The sequence below is a fragment of the Asterias amurensis genome, chromosome 9 (genome assembly GCF_032118995.1).
Source record: "Asterias amurensis chromosome 9, ASM3211899v1".
In the NCBI taxonomy this organism is placed as follows: Eukaryota; Metazoa; Echinodermata; class Asteroidea; order Forcipulatida; family Asteriidae; genus Asterias; species Asterias amurensis.
This window is the reverse complement of record NC_092656.1, coordinates 11,866,753-11,888,671: the sequence shown is the minus strand read 5'-3', so window position 1 is coordinate 11,888,671 and position 21,919 is coordinate 11,866,753. Positions and strand designations below refer to the sequence as shown.

Genomic DNA, 21,919 nt, shown 5'->3' with positions numbered 1-21,919 from the left:
CAAATTACTACTTATAGAAGTAGCCGTTTCTCATAATGTGTTGTACATATCAACAGCTCTCCCAAGTAAGTTTTCATGCAAACAGTGGTATATTGAGCAATTACCAATAGTGTCAATGTCTTTTCGATTTAAAGAGTCTGCGAGCAGCAATTTGATTCACGTTTCGGGGGTATAATGGAAGATGTCGCACAAGTTGTGTGCTTTCAGATGCCTTGAATTCGAGACCTCAGCTGAGGTCTCGAAATCAGTTCAGATAGTTTACTGAGTAATTACTTCTTTCTCAAAAGAAACTACGTTACTAACTTCAGAGGGAGCCGTGTCTCACTTGTATACTTCCAAACAGCTCCCCTTTGCTAATTACCAAGCCAGTTTTTATGCTTACATTTATTTTTGGGTAATTAACAATGGTGTCCAGTGCCTTTAAGAGCAATTATGTTATTTCCCTATTTCCTTACGATCTTCTATAACCGAAAGGTCTATTTCAAGAGTGACATTAAAGGAACACGTTGCCTTGGATCGGACGAGTTGATCTATAAAAAGCGTTTATAACCGTTTGTTAAGATGTTTTAAAAGTAGAATACAATTATGATCTTTAAAAAATTTGCCTCGAAATTGCGTGGTGTTCAATTTACTTTGCGAACTAACTAGACGGTCGGCCATTTTTTTTTATTGGAGTCAAAAATTTGACTCCCATAAATGGCCGACCGTGTTAGTCAACGATGTAAAAGGAAAACCGTGCAATTTCGAGGCGTTTTTGTGTGGATCATTGTTTTTTTACTTTTACAACATCTTTCCAACCATATGCATTATGACAAACGGTTACTAAAGACCAAGGCAACGTGTTCCTTTAACTGAGTTGAGAACCGGATCAGAAAATAACTGATTAAAAATCAGTGTCTCGTTTCCCATTGTCACATTAAATAATACATGTCTAACATAAATATTAATTGAAAATAATCACAGCAATTCCATTACATTTCATAGCACAGCTTTTCATCCGACAAATTGCCACACCGCTCCCACGGGATTGCCGTACGTTTTAATGAAATCAAACGAAGCCATAATAATGTAAACACACGACCCGCTTCTGTAGAAATTCGCACGGTCGAACAAATAATAATTAATTATTCTATTTTACAAAAATGAATGTCAACATTGATTATTTACGAGATTATTTACGAGATTATTTCTTGTTATAGGAATTCTACTCTTGTTCTTTGTTGAAGTCTGGAAAAGCACAAAACCTTCAACGGCCTATAGCTATATGGCGATAACATAACAGGGCAAAATTTAATGGCTCTGCTTACCGTAAGCACATAATTGGCGCTTACGGAAGTAGGGAATTCTGTGCATACGGCACTCGAATTTAACGATTAAGCAGCGAATTTATGCTCTGCGCGTGCGTACTCCACGTTACCAGGCATTCTACGCCAAGGCCAGCGCAGAAATTCGTCGCTTGCACGTTTAAGCGGGGAATCGAGATTTAAAGCGCAGAATTCAGCGGTAAGCAGAGCCATGAAATAGGGCCCTGGTAAGGTGCAGGCTATACAGAATGGTACGTCACAATAACAGTTCGAAATGTCTACCAATAAATTGTCCAGTGCCTTTAACATCATAAACCTTGCTATAAGTGGAAGTGTTAAAGGTAGGCTAAGATAGTTTTTAGAGCTAACAAAATAGTCTTAGATAGTGTTGATGTTTTGTGTTGTCAACCCGTATACATCCAATGAAAAACCTGTGAATATGTGGGCCTAATCCGTTGTAGGCATATTAGTTAGGAAAAATTGAAAAAAGCACGCCCACGAAGTGTGGACCCGCGATCAAAAGTAGTCCACACAATTGGGACATCAAACATTATGTGACACACATCCACACACCCTTCTCTTTGTGTATCCCTGGGGAGAAATCTTGTGTTCTTTCACTTGTCCATGTACGCTGAACGTACCTCGAATAGACGTTGTACACACAATTCCTTGATTTTTGGAGCAACCTATTGAGAAATCCCGCCCCCATGGATACCAATATTGTTTCCCTTTCCTGTTTTGTTCTCGATCTCCGTAAGTATGAACCCAGTTGTTCATACAGTGATGAATGAACGGATGCACTAAGTGTACGTGACAAAGCAACGCACACAAAGTGACTGCAAAACAGCTGTGTAAGTCCAGGTGTACAAAGTATGTCACGAAGCAGTTCTATTGGTTGAGCATGATATCCCGAATCCGTTACTTGTTTAAACACACTCTATTTTCGATGTTCCATAACTTCAGTCGGTTTACTTTGTCCAGCAATTATTTACAGTATTGAAAACGAGTCATGCCCCCGCTATATGGTGATCAACCTTTGACCTCTCAGTGATCCCTGATATCCCGATGTAGACTATACATGGCCCTTTTCGAATCCACGTCTTAGAGTGGACTTGTGGAAGTGTCGTGGCTGAGCGGTCAAGAGCACTGAACTCAAACGCTGGTGTTTCTGATCAGCAGAGTGTGGGTCTTCGAATCCCTCAGTCGTGACACTTGTTTTTTTAAGCAAGACACTTAACCATTGCTTCGTCCTTCGGATGGGACGTTAAACCGTTGGTCCCGTGGGTTGTGTAACGCTTGTAAGAGAGCCCAGTGCACTTATCGAAAATATATTTGACCCTTTCTATCCTTTGTTGAAATTTGCGTTATAAACACAGTTATTATTATTCTTATTATTCTTATTATTATTATCATTATTAATATTATTCCTTTTAATTCGACTTTGGATACGGCTTCAAGCCAACTCTCGTCTAAATCCCTAAGCCCGTACGCACAAAGCACGCGCACTAAATGTCAAACTACTGGTCTCCCAAACACGGATGTTTTGTCAAGATAACCGAGCTGGTAGATCACCGACTGGTCAACGCGGGCGTCTCCTCGATTGAAGTGAGCCAGCGATTGATAATTTCTGTAGTCGGACCCTCTTGTTTCAGTTTTAAGTAAAACATACTTATGATACATGTGTGTTATTGGTATACCCCTTACTGGTGTCGTATATCTCACCATTTACAGGATTCACTCGGTTCCAAGATGCAGGGCAAAGAATGGACTTGAAAGCTTTGCGGAACTGCTTGTACTTGATAGAATAAACGATGACGTTTAAGACTGAGTTGATGTAACCGACGGTTCGGAGGTCGCTGTAGAGCCGATTGAACCACAACTCACTTCCCAATGCAGGATAAACACTGAGCACTGAGCAGCAAGTCTGGATCGGTATCCAAGTGATGACGAAGATCACCGTTACCACCAAGAGCGTCTTGACGACCTTTTTAGAGGCGTCGAGAAGCTCATAAGCCGGGGACTGAGTGCCTTCTTTAATCAGATCTTGTGCCCTCATCCTCAAACAGCGGATGATTCGCCAATAGGAGAACACCATGCACGCAAGTGGTGCAATGAAGGTTATCACGGCTGTGTTGAGCGCTGTGACACCCTTGATAACCGGTTCAAGATGAACGTAGTAGCATGCCTTGTCGTCTAAACTGTACTTGGGCACAAACAGGTACGGGAGCTCGATCAAGAAGGCAATTACCCAGCAGATAATGGCGTAGCATGCTGTTTTTACCCCGGTGAAGAAGCGAGGGTAATGGAAAGGGTAGACTATGGCAATGTACCGCTCGAGTGTAACCAGAGTCAGAGCGAGAACGGCCGAGTAGGTGAAGAACCAAGTGGCGTTCTTGTCAGCACAGAGGATGCAGTAGATGCTTCCAGCAACCTGGCCCTGAGGAGAGAAGGCCAGAAAGACCTTCTCAGAGAACACGACCAGACACAGGCATACACAGATATCAGCCACTGCTAAGTTGAGAATCAGGTAGTTGGTTAGGTTGTGCATGGAGCGTGCTCTAATCACGGTCAGACAGACTAGGCCGTTGCCTACGATGCCGAAGATGCCAAGCATCAGCTCGATTGTGACGAGAGTTGGAGGTGGATGGTTGTGGATAAAGATTTCGGTATCATTTACTTCTTGTTGATGCGGTGCTGCCATGGCGGGTTCTTTAAGATGATCCACCGTCGAGCGGAATCCGAGCAGACACCAAAATTAAGTTGGTCCGATCCTGCGTACAAACAACAACATAAGAAAGAACATGAACCAATGCATTAAGCCGAACATAACATGATTTTAAATCGCCTTTAACGGCAGGCGAATATCAAAGATGCTGGCAAACAAGCATTGTTACGCAACCATGAGCACGTTTAAACAAATTAAATTTTCCTGGAATGGGTGGATCTAAGATAAAGTTTCTGGATTAAAATTGACCCGGAGAAATTTTCCCGCCGAAATTGGTATTATGACTCAGTTTGGACCACGGCCCTCTTTTTACAATCAGCGGAACCTAATTTGATATTCAACAGTTTTTTTTCAGATAAATTGAAGCGCTTGGTTTGAACCCCTTCAGGAAATTTGCCAACAGCCACCAAACAATTTTGTGTAGGGATCCTGGCCATCACCACACACAGGAGCTATTTACAGCTTCCACGCCTGTGTTTTATTATGCCCTTCATAAAAAAAATACAACTTGGATTCCCATGGGATTCCCATGTTTTTCATGGGTAACCATAATCTGCAAAAAAAAAAAAAAAAAAGAAATCTCAATGTAGGAGACAAAACGGCATACTTGGAAATCCTTGCTACGTCGCGTCACATTGCTAGGAATAACTTAAAGGCAGTGGACACTATTGGTAATTAGTCAACATAATTATCAGCATAACACCTTACTTTGTAACGAGAATGGGGAGAGGTTAGTGGTATAAAACATTGTGAGAAACAGCTTCCTATGAAGTGACCTAGTTTTGGAGAAAGGAGTAATTTTCCACGAATTTGATTTCGATACCCCAAGTTTAGAACTTGAGGTCTCGAAATCAACCATCTAAACGCACACAACTTCGTGTGACGTACAAGGGTGTTTTTTCTTTCATCTTGCAACTCCGACGACCGATCGAGCTCAAATTTTCACAGGTTTGTTATTTTATGCATTTGTTGAAATACACCAAGTGAGAAGACTGATCTTTGACAATTACCAATAGCGTACACTGTCTTAAGTCTACTTAGCCACTACTTTTCGGACGAAACGCTCAACGGAAAGACTCTTCAGGGACTTATATTCAATGGGCCATACTGATTCAAATGTATGCGTTACTTACGCTACGAGGGGTACCACTTAAAAACTATAGAACAAACGGAACCTTTCTGCCTGCGAGAGCCAGGGTGGAAATGTTTCTACAATCAATTTTGAACATTCAATCTATAGTCTGACGTTGATATGTTATATTATATGCCTACTTATTATTGGGTTTGTTTAAGAACACTCAAACCTCTCAGCCAAAGGCTGAATAATGTTAAAAGCCATTGGACACTTTTGGTAAAAAAAAAAATCGTGCCAATTGGTAGACTATACTATGCTTAGTGGGTTCTCAATTTGTAAAGTGATTTCACAGGCCACATTGCCTTTGCTTTTGTCATCAACCCCCCCCCCCCCCCCACCCGCTGCACTCTTCACCACACGCACCATTCACACGACTGACAAATCCGTACTATTTGGCACGATGTGTTCAGAATAACTACGTGAATAAATATTGAGTCATTGCATTAAAAAGGAATCGTGTACCTACAGTGAGAACCAAATTAATTTAGGCTCAGATATAGTCATTGGATTTCATAATAATAGAATGTAGTACATGCCACGCTATCTATCCGCCACGAAGGGGATTGTTTGGTAAACCCATCAGAAGCCTCACTACTCAACACTGGTTCACCAATACGGGTTATTAATAAACGTTTTAAATGTCGTGACATTTTGTATGATAAAGTTAACTTTTGCATAATATCGACCGAATTTGCCGAGTCCTTTTATCTGTCTCCCAAACGCATGCACATCGCTAAAAGCATTGAGTTTCTAACGGTCCAGTAAGCTTACAACGGCAATTCACGGACACACGCACACACTTCCATTATTAATTCATGGTTAACCATTTTTGGCTTTTACGCATGGCACTTAAGGCTAGTGAATCTTATATTGAGGTATATACCTCAGAGACACTATTCGAATACTGTTTTGATTACATTGACCGAGTATCTTTCAATCAACATCAACACCAACGACAAAAAATGACATCAAAACAAGTAGCAGTGTCCATTTAAACGAAGTTGACAACGATGCCCTTGTGAGAGACAGCAAAGGGGAAATTTCAAAAAAATAGGTATGGCTGGCGTGCAACAAAATGAATGATGTATGGAAATCATGCTTAAACAAAAAGATCAAACTAACCATCTTCAAATTAAATAAAATATAACTCCTGTGCCGAATGAGAGTCATTGTTGACAACTGCACAAGTTTTTTTATTCAATTTAGATCTTATAGACGATGTGACCTATGTTTACATTCAAACCGCCCTCTGTTGACAAAACACTCTATACGTCATGTTTCGCCGGGCACTGAGTTGCGCAGTCACAGTAAGATTGCGTACACTTTCTAACTGGTTGCCAAAACACAAAGGTTTTGCCCGGTGGTATACGCGCGAATCATGTTATGGTTTTCGTGTAACGTCAGAGGTCACATCGTCTATGTACATTATGTTCCCTTATCTTGCTGGAGATCTTCAACCATAACAGCATTATGTTGCGTTATGCGATGCTCTTAGTTAAATACCCCTGCAGTACGGATTCTGTTCAGGGCATTTAAAGCAGCTGTTGCCTTACCCTGGATGGTCCCTGCCATCAGAAAGTTAAGTCTGTAGAGTTGAATAAATTAAAACTCAAATAAAGTTAACGTTTCCAACAAGATCGTCTGCAATGTCTCCACAGCCAAGCCTCGTGGGTTTTATACATTACATCTCCCTTTGATTCAATTCCATCCGAATGGAGTAAACCCATACACATCGATTTACAACTTATTACATTTATAATTATTGTTAAAGCTAACTAAACATTACCGGTAGATCGTCTTCACGTAATTAAATCATCTCCGTATAATCCATACATGGCAACAATGAGGCACTCAGAGCAAACGAGCCGTCTCTTTCTTCTGTATTACCAAACGTATTCATCTCTTTTAAGGCTAACGTAAATATAAATTGTAAATTTGGTAAACCTTTAAAGGGTTAGGCATAATAGGTCGGTACAATCATAAAAAGGCATCGGACACTAGTAATTACTCAAAATAATTATTAGCATAAACCTTATTTGGTTAAGAGTAATGGGGAGCCGTTGATATGGTATAAAACACATCGATAAACGGCTCCCTCTGCTGAAGTAACGTAGTTTACGAGAAATAAATAATGTTGTCCACGACCTTGATTTCGAGAGTTCCGATTTAGAATTTGAGGTCTCGAAATCAAGCATCTGAGAGCACACAACGTCGTGTGACAATGGTGTTTTTTCTTTCATTAATATCTCGCAACTTCGACGACCAACTGAGCTAAAATGTTCACAGGTGTGTTACTTTATGCATATGTTGAGATACACCAAGTCAGAAGACTAGTCTTTGACAATTATTACCAATAGTGTGAAGTGTTTGTTCAAAAGCGGAAATAATCATTTTGGGTTACCCTATACACCGATGTGTATTAGCACTGTTATGTTAATTTGGGTACACCATTTGTTTTAATTTTTTTTTTATCCCCGATTAAAACTTAACATCTATTAAAGAGGTAAAGAGATATCTCCTTTGCAAAATGAGAGACAAAACTATAGAGGCATGAATCATATAGCAGACCGTGCATGGCTCGACCATGTGCATGACTGTATAGCGTTACAACAGACCATTGCCGTGGTGATTTGTACTTTGACACCACACTTTGCTTGGAAATTAAGATTGATTCGCAGTTTTAGTCTATTAAGCTCTTATGAAAACGGCTCCTGGTCATTAACGATTGCAAATAATATTAGAGTCTAGTTTGGTGTCTCAAGACATCAGTAGTTTACATTGGTGTGCGTGAACGTGTGCCATTACACACGCCAAGTTTTGGGGCACTTAGATCAATCATTGGAACAATGCTACCCCACAAGCTGTTTTTTGTTACAATGGTACCCCACAGAGAATCTCTTCAGAGGAGGGAGTAATAGAACAACAATGATATGACCCCACATACTGGTCCGCAATTTTGTTTTGTACATAAAAATTTTCACTGTGATTTTTAATCAGGATTGTTTTCTGCTAAAAGTATTGATTCAAAAGGGAAAGCTAAAAAAAAAAATAAAAAAAATTCACGAACATTTTCGAGGATGGTATACTACTTTTACTGTGCGCTTGTCGAAATGCAAGTATTTCTATACAATACACTTAGAATGAATTACGTTTTTACATGATCACCACAAACTGCGGACAGTCTTAGACATGCCTCAAGATCAAGGAAGAATTAGAGGGGACAGTTTGCTCTTTGACTTGATGCCCTTTTGCGGACTAAGACATGATTGGATGATGGAGCGCTAAAGGAGGATCATCTCTCGGAATAGATATATAATGCCCGGGTGGTGTTTCATAAAGAACATAATACAATTAATCTTAACTATCAATCTTAAGTCTGAATCAATCTTAGTCTACAATTAATTGTAAAAATCTGTTTCATAAAATCAATCTTAGCGTAAGATCAATCGAGCGTACGAAAAGATTGATATCAATTGTATCTTAAGACTTCAATTGTATTGACAGAGCCTAAAGCGCGACCTTTGACCCAAACACACTTTTGGGCTCTCAAAACTTTTTTGAAGTCGGCCATCTTGTTTTCACTGTGAGTGATGGAACCGTGGTAAGTAGAAAATAAATTCGATTCTTTTATGATTTGTTGTTGGATTAGAACGTTGATAGTTTGCTATTTTATAGTTTATGTTCACAGGGCTTACTAAGTGTTCTTGAATGAAAATAAACCAAGCACATGTGTGGTTTTTACCGACTTAAAAACTGCTGTTTTTCAGCGTGAATCGCCAGTGACGGCGTGGGGGCTAGCGGTGCATAGTGACCCATCAAAACACTGCTAATTACGGTGCACACAATGGAGGGGGATGTGGCTATAGTTTTATTAGCTATGAAGTTTGTTAAGTTGGTTTGACTTCATTATATTGATTTTCAGGCAGTAATAGAACATTAATGAGGTTGATTGTTGTTGTATGTATAGTTGTTAAAATGAATTGGTATATTTTATTCTATTTGTTTTGGAGAAAAAAATTATTATTTATTGTGGATGTCTGACAAACGATACTTTTGATAATGTTGGGATAATGATCAATTGATGTGTCTCCTTTTTGATTTTTTTTTTATAAAAGGTGTTATTTTGAGGACTTGTGACAAGTGGGTAAATTAATTAATATTTTTATATTGTTTGTTTATCTAGTAGTAGTACTCTAGCTAGGCCCTATATATAAAATAATGAAAGCCAGTCAACTCATAATTAATTTTAAAATGCCAATATATTGGAATTTTCAGTGATCAGAATTGTCTGTAGGTGTGAATTAATTATACAGGGATATTTCAAAGATACTTGCAAGTAATTACTATTTTTTTAAAGTACTAAAACTAAAGCCTTAAATAATAACAAATATTTTGTTTCATTCAGCAGGGAAAGATATGTGAAAACCAGGAAATAACAATTGTACAGCTGAAAAACGCGTTCTTGCTGGGTTTGTAATGGGAAATAACAAGATACTCTTTGAAAAGACAGCACACTGTTCACACAAGGTAAATTTGTTTTTAATTAATTTGTTAATTATATTTTGGTCGTAAGCAAGTAAGTCTGCCACTAATTCTGTTGTACACTGTAGGCTGGGCGACTAGTTAATTGTACTACTGTACTCGACAAGTCGCAAGTTGCGACTACGACACTAGTTGAGACTAATTTTTAATTCTCAAGATGTGTTGATTGTGGCAATGTTTGCCGCAGGCGTAATATAGTAAAGTTCAAGTTGAAAGGATTGAAGGATTGTGCCACTTATGTCTGATTGTATTTCGTAAGTAAATTATGTTGTCGTGAGTAGTCGTCAACGACACAATTGGTTCAGGTAGTCACAGACTGTAATTATTTGAAGTAGTCACGACTATGTTTGAAGTAGTCACGACTATGTTTTTAGTAGTCGTAGCGGCACGATTAACCTGGTAGTTGAAAAACAGTAGTCCCTACAAGTGCATTGCTTACAATTTTTTTGCCTTATACTCAAATGTTACAGCCATACTGGCAAGCAAAAGATGTACGTATGCCTACTATGTGAGGCATATTATGTGCACAGTTCAGTGTATGCCTGTTATTATAGTAGGCAAACCATAATACTATGTTGTTACTTCCAAATTTAAATTCCCTCCATAAGTTTGTTTTACTATTTGAATTTATACACATATGAACGTTCTTTATATTTTTAGAAGGAGGTTCAAGCCCTGTTGATGACACTCTTCTTGAACATTTCCTAGATGCCCTGTCTCCTCAAACCAAATTTGGAATCTATTGACATGAGTCAAACACAGACCCGTTGCCATCTGAAAGTGCAGCAGGTAAGACCCAGTTACTTCAAGTCAAGTTTACACTGGTGATATAAGGTGAAAATGTTAAGTGTCAGTTTCACTGTCCAACTAAATCCAACTTGTGTTTACTCTCACAAAGGAGGAAGCATTTTATTTTGTTAACTTTTTATTATAATAACAATAATAATAATAATAACAGGTATTTAGAGACGTTCCCCATAGAAAACTATATCACAGCGCTTACAAAAACTGAAATGCACAATAAACAACAAAATCTTATCGGAAAAGCTACGTATACACAATGTTTGAAAAGAATGAGAAGAAGAGAAAAGCTCAAATAGGGAAAAATGTGTTTTCAGAAGTTTTTTAAATGGGTCTGTGGATTTAGCGGCTTTAATGAAAGAAGGGATGTTGTTCCATGCTGTGGATGTATCAATTTTTAGCACATTTTGAGTGTAGATATCAAGAACCAATTACTAAAAGATGGAGGAGTTTAAAAAGGGTTCAACTTCAGTTGAAATTCTGGATTTAAAAATTATATACATGTGTATAATTATCAATCACCATTGTATCATTTTATAAAAAGTTTCAGAACCATTATGATTTGTATTTTTTTTTTTTTTTTTTTTTTAGGATTCGAAATTTTAAATTTCTCAAGAGTTGCAAGCCAAGTGAACAGTTGAATAGCAGCAGCAGCAACATCAACAAACAGAGGCAGCTTGAGCTTATGTAAGAGACTTTGGATGTCCAGAGAGGCATGATAGTATGTCTGTAACTCTTTGCATTAGTAAACTTGTATTCTGTTTGGTCTAGAAATTGTTGTTTGAAAATACTTTGACAATATCTTAAACAGTACATTCAATGTATTTATCTGAATTACTATTTATTAAGAGTGTCTTCATTTTAAGTATGGACAAATAAGTTTATCTATTTAAGCATACATTATGAACTTCACAATAATATGCCTTTTGTGAGCCTTTCCATGTGTTCACCTAACTCAAGTAAACGAGAATAAATTTATACAAATGTGAACTGATCATCTAAAAAAAATTACTCAAACTGCATCTGCAAATTTTCTTAAACTTAACCTAAAGCTTTTACAAAGTGGAGCAACAATATTGTTTGTTTTGCAATGGTTACATTTTATTTTATGCACACCATGCAATGCCTTAAATACTAATGTGTACAACATAAATTATCTCTTCAAAAAGCATTTGTAACATTAAATTCTTTTTTTAAATAAACATCTGAAAAAGAGTTGCTTCTTCAGAGAAAATAAATCGCTAATAAAATGGTTTGTTTTTGTATTTCTTACAGTGTTTACATGAATTCAAGAATTAAACAAAGAATATGCCAATAATCATTATTTGCTCTAACCAAATCCCCAGCAGCAGCTGCTACAATGTTCTCCTATGTAATGATTTTCTGTATCAACTAGTTGGGGGAGGGGGGAATCCTGCATTGATGAACAACCTCTCTGTGTATCGTGCTCTGCTGCAGGATTTGATGAAAATTATATTATTCATTTCTCAGATGATAAAGTTATCCTTAATATTACCCTGATGCAGTGTATTCGCAATGCTGCAGCCATAAATCCCACTTGCAAATCACTAACTTCATCTACTAGGGTTCTTCTCGTCTCCAAAATCCCTCTCCTTGCACAAAGCATTTATTTTCCATTCAAGAGGTTGAAACGCCATCATTTTGTTGAGATGACATGTTTACCCCACTAAAGTACTACACACAGTTCCCCCAAAAGTTTAATTTTAGTGTTAATGAATTTTTCACATGTCACTTAAGATTAATTGTCTTACTCCTACAATTGATCTAGGACCATGTGTGAGGCCAAGATTGATTCAGAGTGAAATTAAGTTTGATATTGATCTTAACTTTCTTTATAAAACGGAGATAAGATTAATTGTAAATTTGAGTAGTTTAAGATTAATTGTTGGGAGATAAGATTGATTATTGGAAGATAAGATTAATTGTAAAGCTTTATGAAACACCCCCCCGATATAGTTTCTGAATATTTCAAATTCACACTTCTAGGGGCGAAGATCAATTGGCCTCAATGTAAACCACTGGGAATGAGGTTTCACTGAACTCTATATTGACAATTACTTAAAATAATTGTTGACATAAAAACGTCAGCCTATACTTGTATAAACGATCCATGGAGAGCTGTTGATAGTTTACAACTTTTTAAAACGGCTCCCTCTGAAAAACGTAATTATTTTTAGAAAGAGGGACATTACTAAAAAAAAAAAGCCTGAAGCATTTTAATAGGCATCTGAAAGCGTACACATTTATGCAACAAGGGTGTTTATTTCTTTCACTATTCTCTTGCAACAACATTCACCAATTGATACCTAATTGTTGTATTCATGTTGGGATACACCAAGTGAGGATACTGGTCTTTGACAATAATACAAAAGTAAAGTGCCTTTAGCAACAATTAAACAACTTCATTAAAAAGTGCCTTTAAAAAACAAATGGTTAGGCACGTAAATAGCATATAGATGTCACGACAACGCCCAATTAATCTTTAGTGTTTGCTTCTGTCTAAAATACTGTTCTTTTGACAGAATCAGAAGTATAATGTGTAATAAATGTCAAGATATCTGCTTGTTTACACACTTGATAAAGTAATAAGCTTAATCACTAGACTGTATATTGATGCCCCTATAATGTAAAGGCAAATTGCATCATTAGCTTGGGTAAGAGTGCATTCATTCATTCATTTCTCAACATAGCCTGTGCATCATTTTTAATAACCAAAACAGATTGATGCTTCCTCGTAGGATTGTTTGGCGGTTCACGTATTTTTGCTAATCAAAGCTGATGATGTATAACCAAAAGTGACTGTGATTTTTGTTCACCTAACTCGGAAAAGTATCCCTACTGAGTATTGGTAAATATAGTGCTTAAAAACATCGGTGTAAGGGAAAAACACAACAATATTCTTAATCCCCGATACAAATAATTCTTTTTTTAAAATCGATTAGGTATTTGCGATTTGGGGCGCAAACGGAAATATTGACGTGACTTTTCATTGAGAATAGAGACAAAACTCGTCGTAATTATATATTATTTGATGTCCCTTCAGGGCCACCATACTAAGAAAATATAGTTGGTATGACATTGCTTCTAAAATGAAAAGTTCGTGGGTTCGAATCCTACCCGAGTAATATGCCTTTGATTTTTTTCCATAGAACTATACTGAGTACTGAGTATACAGTGCTAACACACATCGGTGTATTTTATGGGCAAAAACCAAAATGAATATTCTTTATCCCCGATGCAAACATCTATTAAAGAAGTATAAATAATTACGTCATCTTTTTTTTTGCATTGACGGTCTTGCGTATGCCAGAGATAGTATCGCGTGTGTACTGCATTTACTTGTTGTTTGATGTACAATATTATATCTTTCTCTTTTTCTTCAATTGCTTATCAATAGGAATCCGAAGCACTCGTTATCAACATAAAATGAAACAGAATTAGCTTCTCGAAATGAGCATTGTGTTCAATTAGAGCAAGGACCACTGTTCTGATTTTTTTATTATTATTATAGTGAAACCTTGTTCATGTATAAAGATAAATTTAGATCTTTTTTTTTTATTGAGTTGGGGCTTATGATCACAGTTCCGTCCTCAATATTGTATAATCGACTGAACCTTCGTTAAACCTCCATTGAGACCAAAGAAAGGCTAATGGAATTATTGTCATGTGTTTGTGTTTACTTCTGTTGTCATTAAATTTTCGATTTTAGTGGAAAAAAGAAGAAGACACGTCTGGGAGAATTCTTTTCTTCTGCATGGTGGGTTGAGTCCCTGAAGTATAGCTTTGTGTTTGTGTATACTTCTTATATCTGTAAGTTTGCGATTTTGGTAGAACACGTTGCTAAGACCGGGAGAGTTTTTTTCTTCTGCATTTTGTGCATTGGGTCCATTAAAAAGCTCAGTCCAGATTTTGGACCTTTAGTTAGTTTCTATAGGGAATTCGAATTTTAACAAGAATGCCAAGAACAAAACTGAAACCATAAGGTATGTCTAATTGTTTTTTTAAGCAATGAATGATTATTTTTTTTCATTTTTTATTTTTTTCATGTGATTTTCTAAGACACTATATTTGCAAAAAATTATTAACAAATAAAAGAAGCTTTCAAAAGTGAAAAAATCCTGTACTCAAATTCCCATTTAGTTATAGTATAAACTTAAGCACTTTCTGTTCTCCCATTTTCAGCATGCATAATGGTTCCCAAATTACAGCTTTAATTAATATTGCAAAGAAATTATGAATGCACTTGACACTATTGGTAACTACCCAAAATATGTGTTACTTAGTAACTAGCAAGTGAGAGCTGTTAATACAATGTGAGAAATGTCTTCCTCTTTAAGTCACGTAGTTTTTGAGAAAGAGGTAATTTCTCACTCTCAGGCCTAAAGCTTTTTATTATGAATTTGAAAGGGCACAAACTTATGCAATGATGGCGTTTTTCTGTCATTATTTTTTTCTTGCAACTTTGATGAACAATCGAGTCAAAATCTCCACAGATTTTATATTTTCTAACTTGTTGGGTTAAGCCAAGTGAAAAAACTGGTCTTTGACAACTACCAAACATGTTCAGTGCAACTACCAAACATGTTCAGTGTATATTAAACCGCTGAACTATTAAACTAATGGACTTAATTTAACAGATATATCCGTAGAGTTTTTATAAATTTGAATGTCTGTGTTAGGTTGCCGGTGAACTGTAGGGATAAAATCACAGGCCATGTATTTTGGTTTTAATTGATTGAATTTGGATGTAATCTCAAAGGTTAATCTTTGGCGAAAGTGGGCTGAAATCAGGTAAAGTTCTTTAAAAGGTAAGTCTTGCAATGAAAATTTGCTAAAATCTTTTAAAATCCCGAGCATTACATTTTAGGTGAACATTTGCTAAAATCGTCTAAGCTTGTTTTTGAGAGAATGGGCTATTGAATCTTTAATTTTGGCGAAAAAAGGATGAACTACCTAAACACTTTTGTAGAAAAGAAAATTCCGATATTTTGATGAAATCCCAAGTGGTAAGCTTTGCAATTTGACAAAAATGTGTCAAAATCTGCTAAAATCACAAGGGATAAATTTGAAATGTTTGCGAGATAAGCTGAAACTTGATAAAACCCCAAAGGATAATGCCTTGCAATTTGGCAAAAAAAAAAATCTGAAATTTGAAAACATCGCTTATAAGTTTTGTCAAAAGAAAGGGCTAAATTCGGATAAAATCACAAGGGGTTAGCCTTTCAAATTAAGCGGCAATGGGCTGAATTTTGGTATTATCATTAGGGCTAGAAATTAAGCTGCAATTAAAAAAAAATCCGAATGGGTATATAATATAGTTGATTTTGTTTCTTCAAAAAAATCATAAATCTGACGAAATCAATGCATATGTTTTAAAGTTGGGTTAAAATTTGATAAAATCCAATGGGTAAGCCCTGCATTTTTGTCAAATTTTCGCTGAATTTTGATGATAAAGTTACATTTTTTTTTTATTCTTGCCAAACAATATTAAATGACAGAAAGCCATTGGTATGTAGAAGACAGTCGCCGTGTTACAGAAGCTTAGAACACGAGGGATGGTTGAAATTTTCTATTTTATCTTAATTTAAGGACATCTTTATACAAAGGAATACTCAAAATTATCCTAACAAGTTGACAATGTATATTAAGTTATCTCAGAAGACGATCGCACGTGGTGCTACCGCAAACCCCATCAAAGTAGATTACTCAATAAAGAATCTCTCGCCGCACACAATTAGCTTTCTTTCAAACATCAGCCGATTTACAACAAACAAACAAACCCAAAAACATTTTCAGCTGAATTTGAAAAAACATAAAATAATGTTAGGGGTATTTTCAGCATCGATATTTTTTTGCCGATTGGCCTTAAAATTTATTTACATAAAGCGTTTATGACATGGGGGTTGGTTGAAAATAACTGTCCCCTTCATTTTAAACGCATACGGATAATAGCTTATTATCTTAAAAAGTTGACAAGGTAGATGACTTAGAGAGAGATTTGTATGCGCCTCGCACATCATTATTTTAAGCTTCCCCCACACTACTAGGTGAGTTGAAACATAAATTAAAACAAGTCGGCGACATTTTGAAAAAAATTCTGTCCACTTGTTTTAGCCCTAAAATTGTTATGTCAGCTTTGCCTCAAAATTAGCGGAAAGAATATATAAGCCCCCAAAACAGTCGAAATTTTGAAAAGTGATGTGTGAAAGTTAAAACAAATTTGTGCAGAAAGTTAGTTAGAGTGAAGACCAGGCATTCAGGGGACTCAAAGTCTGATCGAAACCAGCGTGGTGATCACCCATTAGAACCCTTAAGGGATGGCTAGTCCCGGCCCCTCCTTTACTTTCCGACCCGGGATAATCATCCTACCCTAATTTGGGGAGAGACATGACGGACCCCAATCACTTACTGGTGCTAGCAGTAAAAGTCATGTCCCTATGGTACGGGGCGGGATTCGAACCGGGTCTCCCAGCTCTGGAACGCACGCAAGCGAACGATCCAGTGCACCGTGTCGCCACAGTGCCCGTTGGTGCTCGGAGGTGATTTTAAACACTACTTAAATAATGCATTGCGTGATGAATTTGTAAAAGAAAAAACTTACTATTAGCAGTGAGAATTGAACCCGGGACAGTAGCATTGTAAGCCTAACTCTTACCGCATATGCTACGGTTCACTCCACATCACTGATAGATAATAACACAATTTTAACCGTTGGATCGGCCCCGAATCGAAAACTGCATGCTGTACTTCTAAGCAAGCACGCTTGTATTGTTATTATAATCTTAGACACGCCGTTACACCCGGAACACCCGGCTGAAGGAGTAAGACTCCCGGAGCGTGTTATGACAAGAAGAATTGGGTGATGTAAAACGAACTGATATTGTAGGAAGTGGGCGTTGGACGTCAAAAGCATTCATGGACACAGTAGTCGTCAAGACATTGAAAGAACATTTTTTGAACTGATTTGCGACATCTTAATTTACTAATTTATTCTTAATTTATTTACCTTTGTTAAATAATTGGTCTAAGTGTAAATAATATTGCATTTTTTTCTTTAACGTGAAACGCATTAATTCAAAAGCCAGCGTTAATTTGTAATTTTGTGGTGTGCTTGGAGGAACAGTTTTCTTAAGTTTTCATTTTGGTATTTGGGAGAAGTCGGCTTTGTGACAGAGTGGTACCCAGAACCAAAAAGATTAAACACTCGAGTGTATCATTCATCGTTAAAGTGTTGTGTTTATTTTCAGAGAGTTTCCTTTGAGCTCTACTGCGCTGCACTATCAACGTTTACATAAAGCTGTATTGCCACAATTCAAATAGGTAAGCATGTGTTCTATAGACAGAACAATCTAAAACCCTAACATTTGACAACTGGCTATGCTTGTCTCAATACACGATTTTGAGAAGTATATAAACCAATAGCAAACCCACGCTTACTATAACGTAGAGTGTAGGCCATTATGGTCTACACTCTACGTTATAGGCGGAAAAAAGTATTACTTGCACGAGGGGGTCAGGGCCCAACTCCATGGCTCTGCTTATGACTGTAAGCACAGAATTGGCGCTTATGGCGGGGAATTATATTTGCTTACGCGATGTTACTCCAAGCGCATTTCACGGGTTAGCGGGGAGTTTTGGCTATACCCGTGCGTAATCCACGTCACTATATGCCTCTCTTTATTTATGTATGAGTAAGTCACATTTATAATCCAAAACGAGGCTATAGTGGTGGTGGAGGTGCGCCTATGGCATCATTTGGATAAGAATTATGACGTCATGCATGAATCTGTTGACACATCTAGCGCAGAATGTCAGCGCTTGCAAAAGAGCGGAGAAATGTTGATCGTAAACGCAGAGTTCGGCGGTAAGCAGAGCCGTAAAATTGGGCCCAGTTGTCCTTCAATAGTTTTACTGTACACGACAGACGGATGTTCGTTTGTGTACGAGCCAATGGGGAGCTTCCTTGAGTAAGCAGACTAGCCATATACTGCCAAACAGCTAAGCTCAACGACACTGCCCTTGCCACTTTCCTCAAGCGCATTCTGTTAGAACTCAGGAAAAATGAGATTTAACTAAATAATTCATTCAAAGAGTAATTCAAAACAAAATAGCCAGTTGCTAACTACAACGTACTAAAAAAATTCATTCAAAGGGTAATTCAAAACAAAATAGCCAGTTGCTAACTACAACGTACGAAGGGTTTTAGCTCTGGTTCATTATTGTTTTAAGTTGGTGAGACTTATTTTGAAGTACGTTTGATTAAGATTAAATAATGTTGAATTTGGGTGAATACAATACACACACATTCCCCTTTGTTTTACTTCCCTGTGAAGACATCTTTTGTTCTTTCCGGTGTCCCTGTACTGTAGATGTTTTCATAGACTTTGTACACAGATTTCCTCGTGGAGTAACCAGGTCTTTAAAATGTCCCTATGTAGTGCTTTTATTTTCCTTTTTTTGTTTTGTCCTCGGTCTCCATAATATAAAGGTAGTGAAAACGAAAATACAACTTCAAACACGAGACCCTCTAGAACTAAGGAAACACCTTCGTAAAAAAAGAAACTGGTGAGGAAAAAAACAACAACATTTTGCCAATTATTCCCGTAGTGTCACAGGATCCCGTTTGTTCACCTTTGTCTTTAAAGAAAGGCCCACCATGTAATAATTCTTATGATTTTCATTGCACAACCATTCCCTCAATGTATAGCCCTTGTACATCCAGCGTTACGTTGTGGTGGTACTGCCTTTGTTGTTGAATAGTGTGCAATAACACATCGAAAGCCCTTGTAACAGTCTACAAATTAATATAGCACAGTAGTTCATATTTGTTTGGCCCAATTCACAGCAACAGCAGCTGGGATCCATGCAGCTGGTTTGACAGGATGATTGGTTGCCTCACAAATACAAGTACCTGTTCTAGGGCCAAAGTCAATCACATTATCAGACGGAATTTATGGATTTTGAAAACTAATGAACTAACACATTTTCAGCCAGGAATCTATAGATGCTCTTTGGCTATGTGTCATTATAGAACTTATGGATTTTAACAACATTAATAAATACATTGTTAAGCCTATACATAGCACTGTCCTGATGCGGAGCTTATGGATTTTGGAAAAACATTGAAGAGTCACACCATCAGCCGGAATTTATAACAATCCCATTTTGGCTACGACGTTTCAATACGGAAATTGAAGAAAAACATTATCAGCTGGAATCTGTAATAGTAGGCCATGTGGCCTTGTTTTCAAGACGGAATTTATATCAAATAGCGTCATTTAGCTATACGTGCTACAATACGGAACTTATGGGTTTGGACAAATATAAACAAAACACACATATTATTAACCAGAATCAATAAAAGTGTAATTTGCCTATTATTTCAAATGGAAGTTATGGATCTTGAGTTCGAAGAAACATATAAACAGCCGGAATCTATAATAATTTCATTTTTGGTAATGTTTCAATACGGAACTTATAGATTTTGACAGAACCTAAAGGACTGGACACCTTTAGTAATTGTCAAAGACCAGTCTTCTCCTTTGGTATAACTCATCATTATGCATACAATAACAAACTCAACCACTCGTCGAAGTTGCGAGAGAAAACAATTGAAGAAAAACACCCTTGTCGCACAAGTTGTGTGCTTTCGGATAACCGATTCTACACCTCAGCTGAGGTCTCGAAATCAATTCAAATAATTATCACAAACTACGTTACTTCAGAGGGAGCTGTTTCTCGCGGTGTTTTATACAGTCAACAGCTCTCCTTTTCTCGTTACCAAGTAAGTTTCTATGCTAGTTTTGAGTAATTGTTTTGAATAATAGTGTCCAGTGTTTTTTTAAGACAAACAACTTTTGTTTACAATTGACTTTTAAAAAGAGTACCATGCCCCATGCCAGTGACAGAATTGATGTGTTGATTTAAACCACCCCAGATGTTGCAGTGAATGTTGATCAAAAGACGACATCGTTTTGATCAAAGTTCGATGATTTTGTTCAATATTGTCTAAAAATATGAATCAACATTCAAGAGTCAACTAAAAAAGTAATTAATCTTTATTTATTTTTTGTAAACGTTTGTAAATTACGAAGCCACTTTGTGGACCACTAAAAGCGAAACATCACAACTCGGATGTAAAGCATCCAGTTTCAAACTTTACAAACCGGCTTACCAGTAATCTTATTTGGATTGCTTACTGTAGTAGAAGTACATACGTAAGCAAATAAAAAGTGTATCATAATAATCAAGGGAATTAAAGCCAAACAATATGCATAATTTTTTGTGGCACCTTTCGAGTGTTTCAATCCTTATATATTAATGTAGATGTATACCGCGTATAAGTAAACTAAAATGTGAAAATATCACTTCAAAAGGTGGTTGCGTTGTTTCAAAAAGTTGTTCGAGATTGGCATATCGCCGAAAAACCGGAACGAATACGTCTACGCAGGTAATTATTACACTGTTTTTTTTTTTATCATGATAAAGAAATTACTAAATGACCAAGCACAGTAAGTTCCTTGAAAAGAACAAATCATCCGACTGAACTGTCGTAGTTAAAATATGTTAATTAACGAAATGAGTTAATGTGAAAAAAAAAATAATAATGTGGTTGCGTTTTTTTTTTTTTTTTTACATATATATAGGCCTATCGCCAAAAAAGCAGAGCGAATATATTCAGGCAGGAATAATAATCACTGAAATACACAACATGAGGACAGTTACTGCATGCAGTGATGTACCAGCCATGTTACTGTGTAACAATAGAGAAAGGACCACTTGTTCTATGGTGTAACAATAACTTGGATGCCTTGAAAAGTTTCAGCGCAAGGCTCTTCGTATTATCTTGTCCTACGATTACTGTGAAACTAAGTCTTTTGCTGAAATTTATTCCCAGCTTGGCCTCCCTGTCATGGATGTTAGACTTGAGCAGCTCTTCGTTAATTTTGGTAAATCCCTCCTCACCTCTGACAGATATAAACAATGGCTTCCCCCGCCTAGAAACAACAACCTGAGAAATTCCAATAAACTGTGTACAATTAAATGTAGGACTAACCGTTTCAAAAACAGTTGCATCCCTTCCCTAGTTGAGCTGCTCAATCACCAATAATTGTTCTGGCCTTTAGATAACTTGTTTTCATTGTGTAAATATTTGTATTGTATATACTTCAGTTTTTAAATTTATATTCACATCTACTCTATTTTTGTAATCTCGTATTGTATATTTTGCTGTTTTTTTATGTTTGAATGTATTTTTATATTGTAAACCTAAACACAATTCAGCCTTTTGGCTGCTACTTTTGATTTTTAATAAACCAATAATAATAATAAAAAAAATAACTAAAGTAACTGTTACGTTTACTCACCTGCAGCAGTAGGGATAGCTGAAAG

At 36.8% G+C, this 21,919-nt stretch overlaps 1 protein-coding gene and 1 long non-coding RNA gene across 2 annotated transcripts; one reads left to right on the top strand and one right to left on the bottom strand.

Annotated features, from left to right (window-relative positions):
* Positions 1–2,973: 2,973 nt before the first annotated feature.
* Positions 2,974–4,005, bottom strand: LOC139941822 (galanin receptor type 2-like). The gene has a single exon (XM_071938443.1). It carries the CDS (start codon positions 4,003–4,005, stop codon positions 2,974–2,976), a length of 1,032 nt encoding a protein of 343 aa, XP_071794544.1.
* A 5,487-nt stretch (positions 4,006–9,492) lies between these two features.
* LOC139942148 (uncharacterized) lies at positions 9,493–11,902 on the top strand. The gene is made up of 3 exons (XR_011786646.1): positions 9,493–9,691; positions 10,367–10,495; positions 11,099–11,902. It is a non-coding gene; the product is annotated as an uncharacterized lncRNA (long non-coding RNA).
* Positions 11,903–21,919: the final 10,017 nt, after the last annotated feature.

Coding starts and splice junctions, on each gene's coding strand:
- LOC139941822 (XM_071938443.1), bottom strand. CDS start 4,005: ATGGCAGCACCGCATCAACAAGAAGTAAATGATACCGAAATCTTTATC.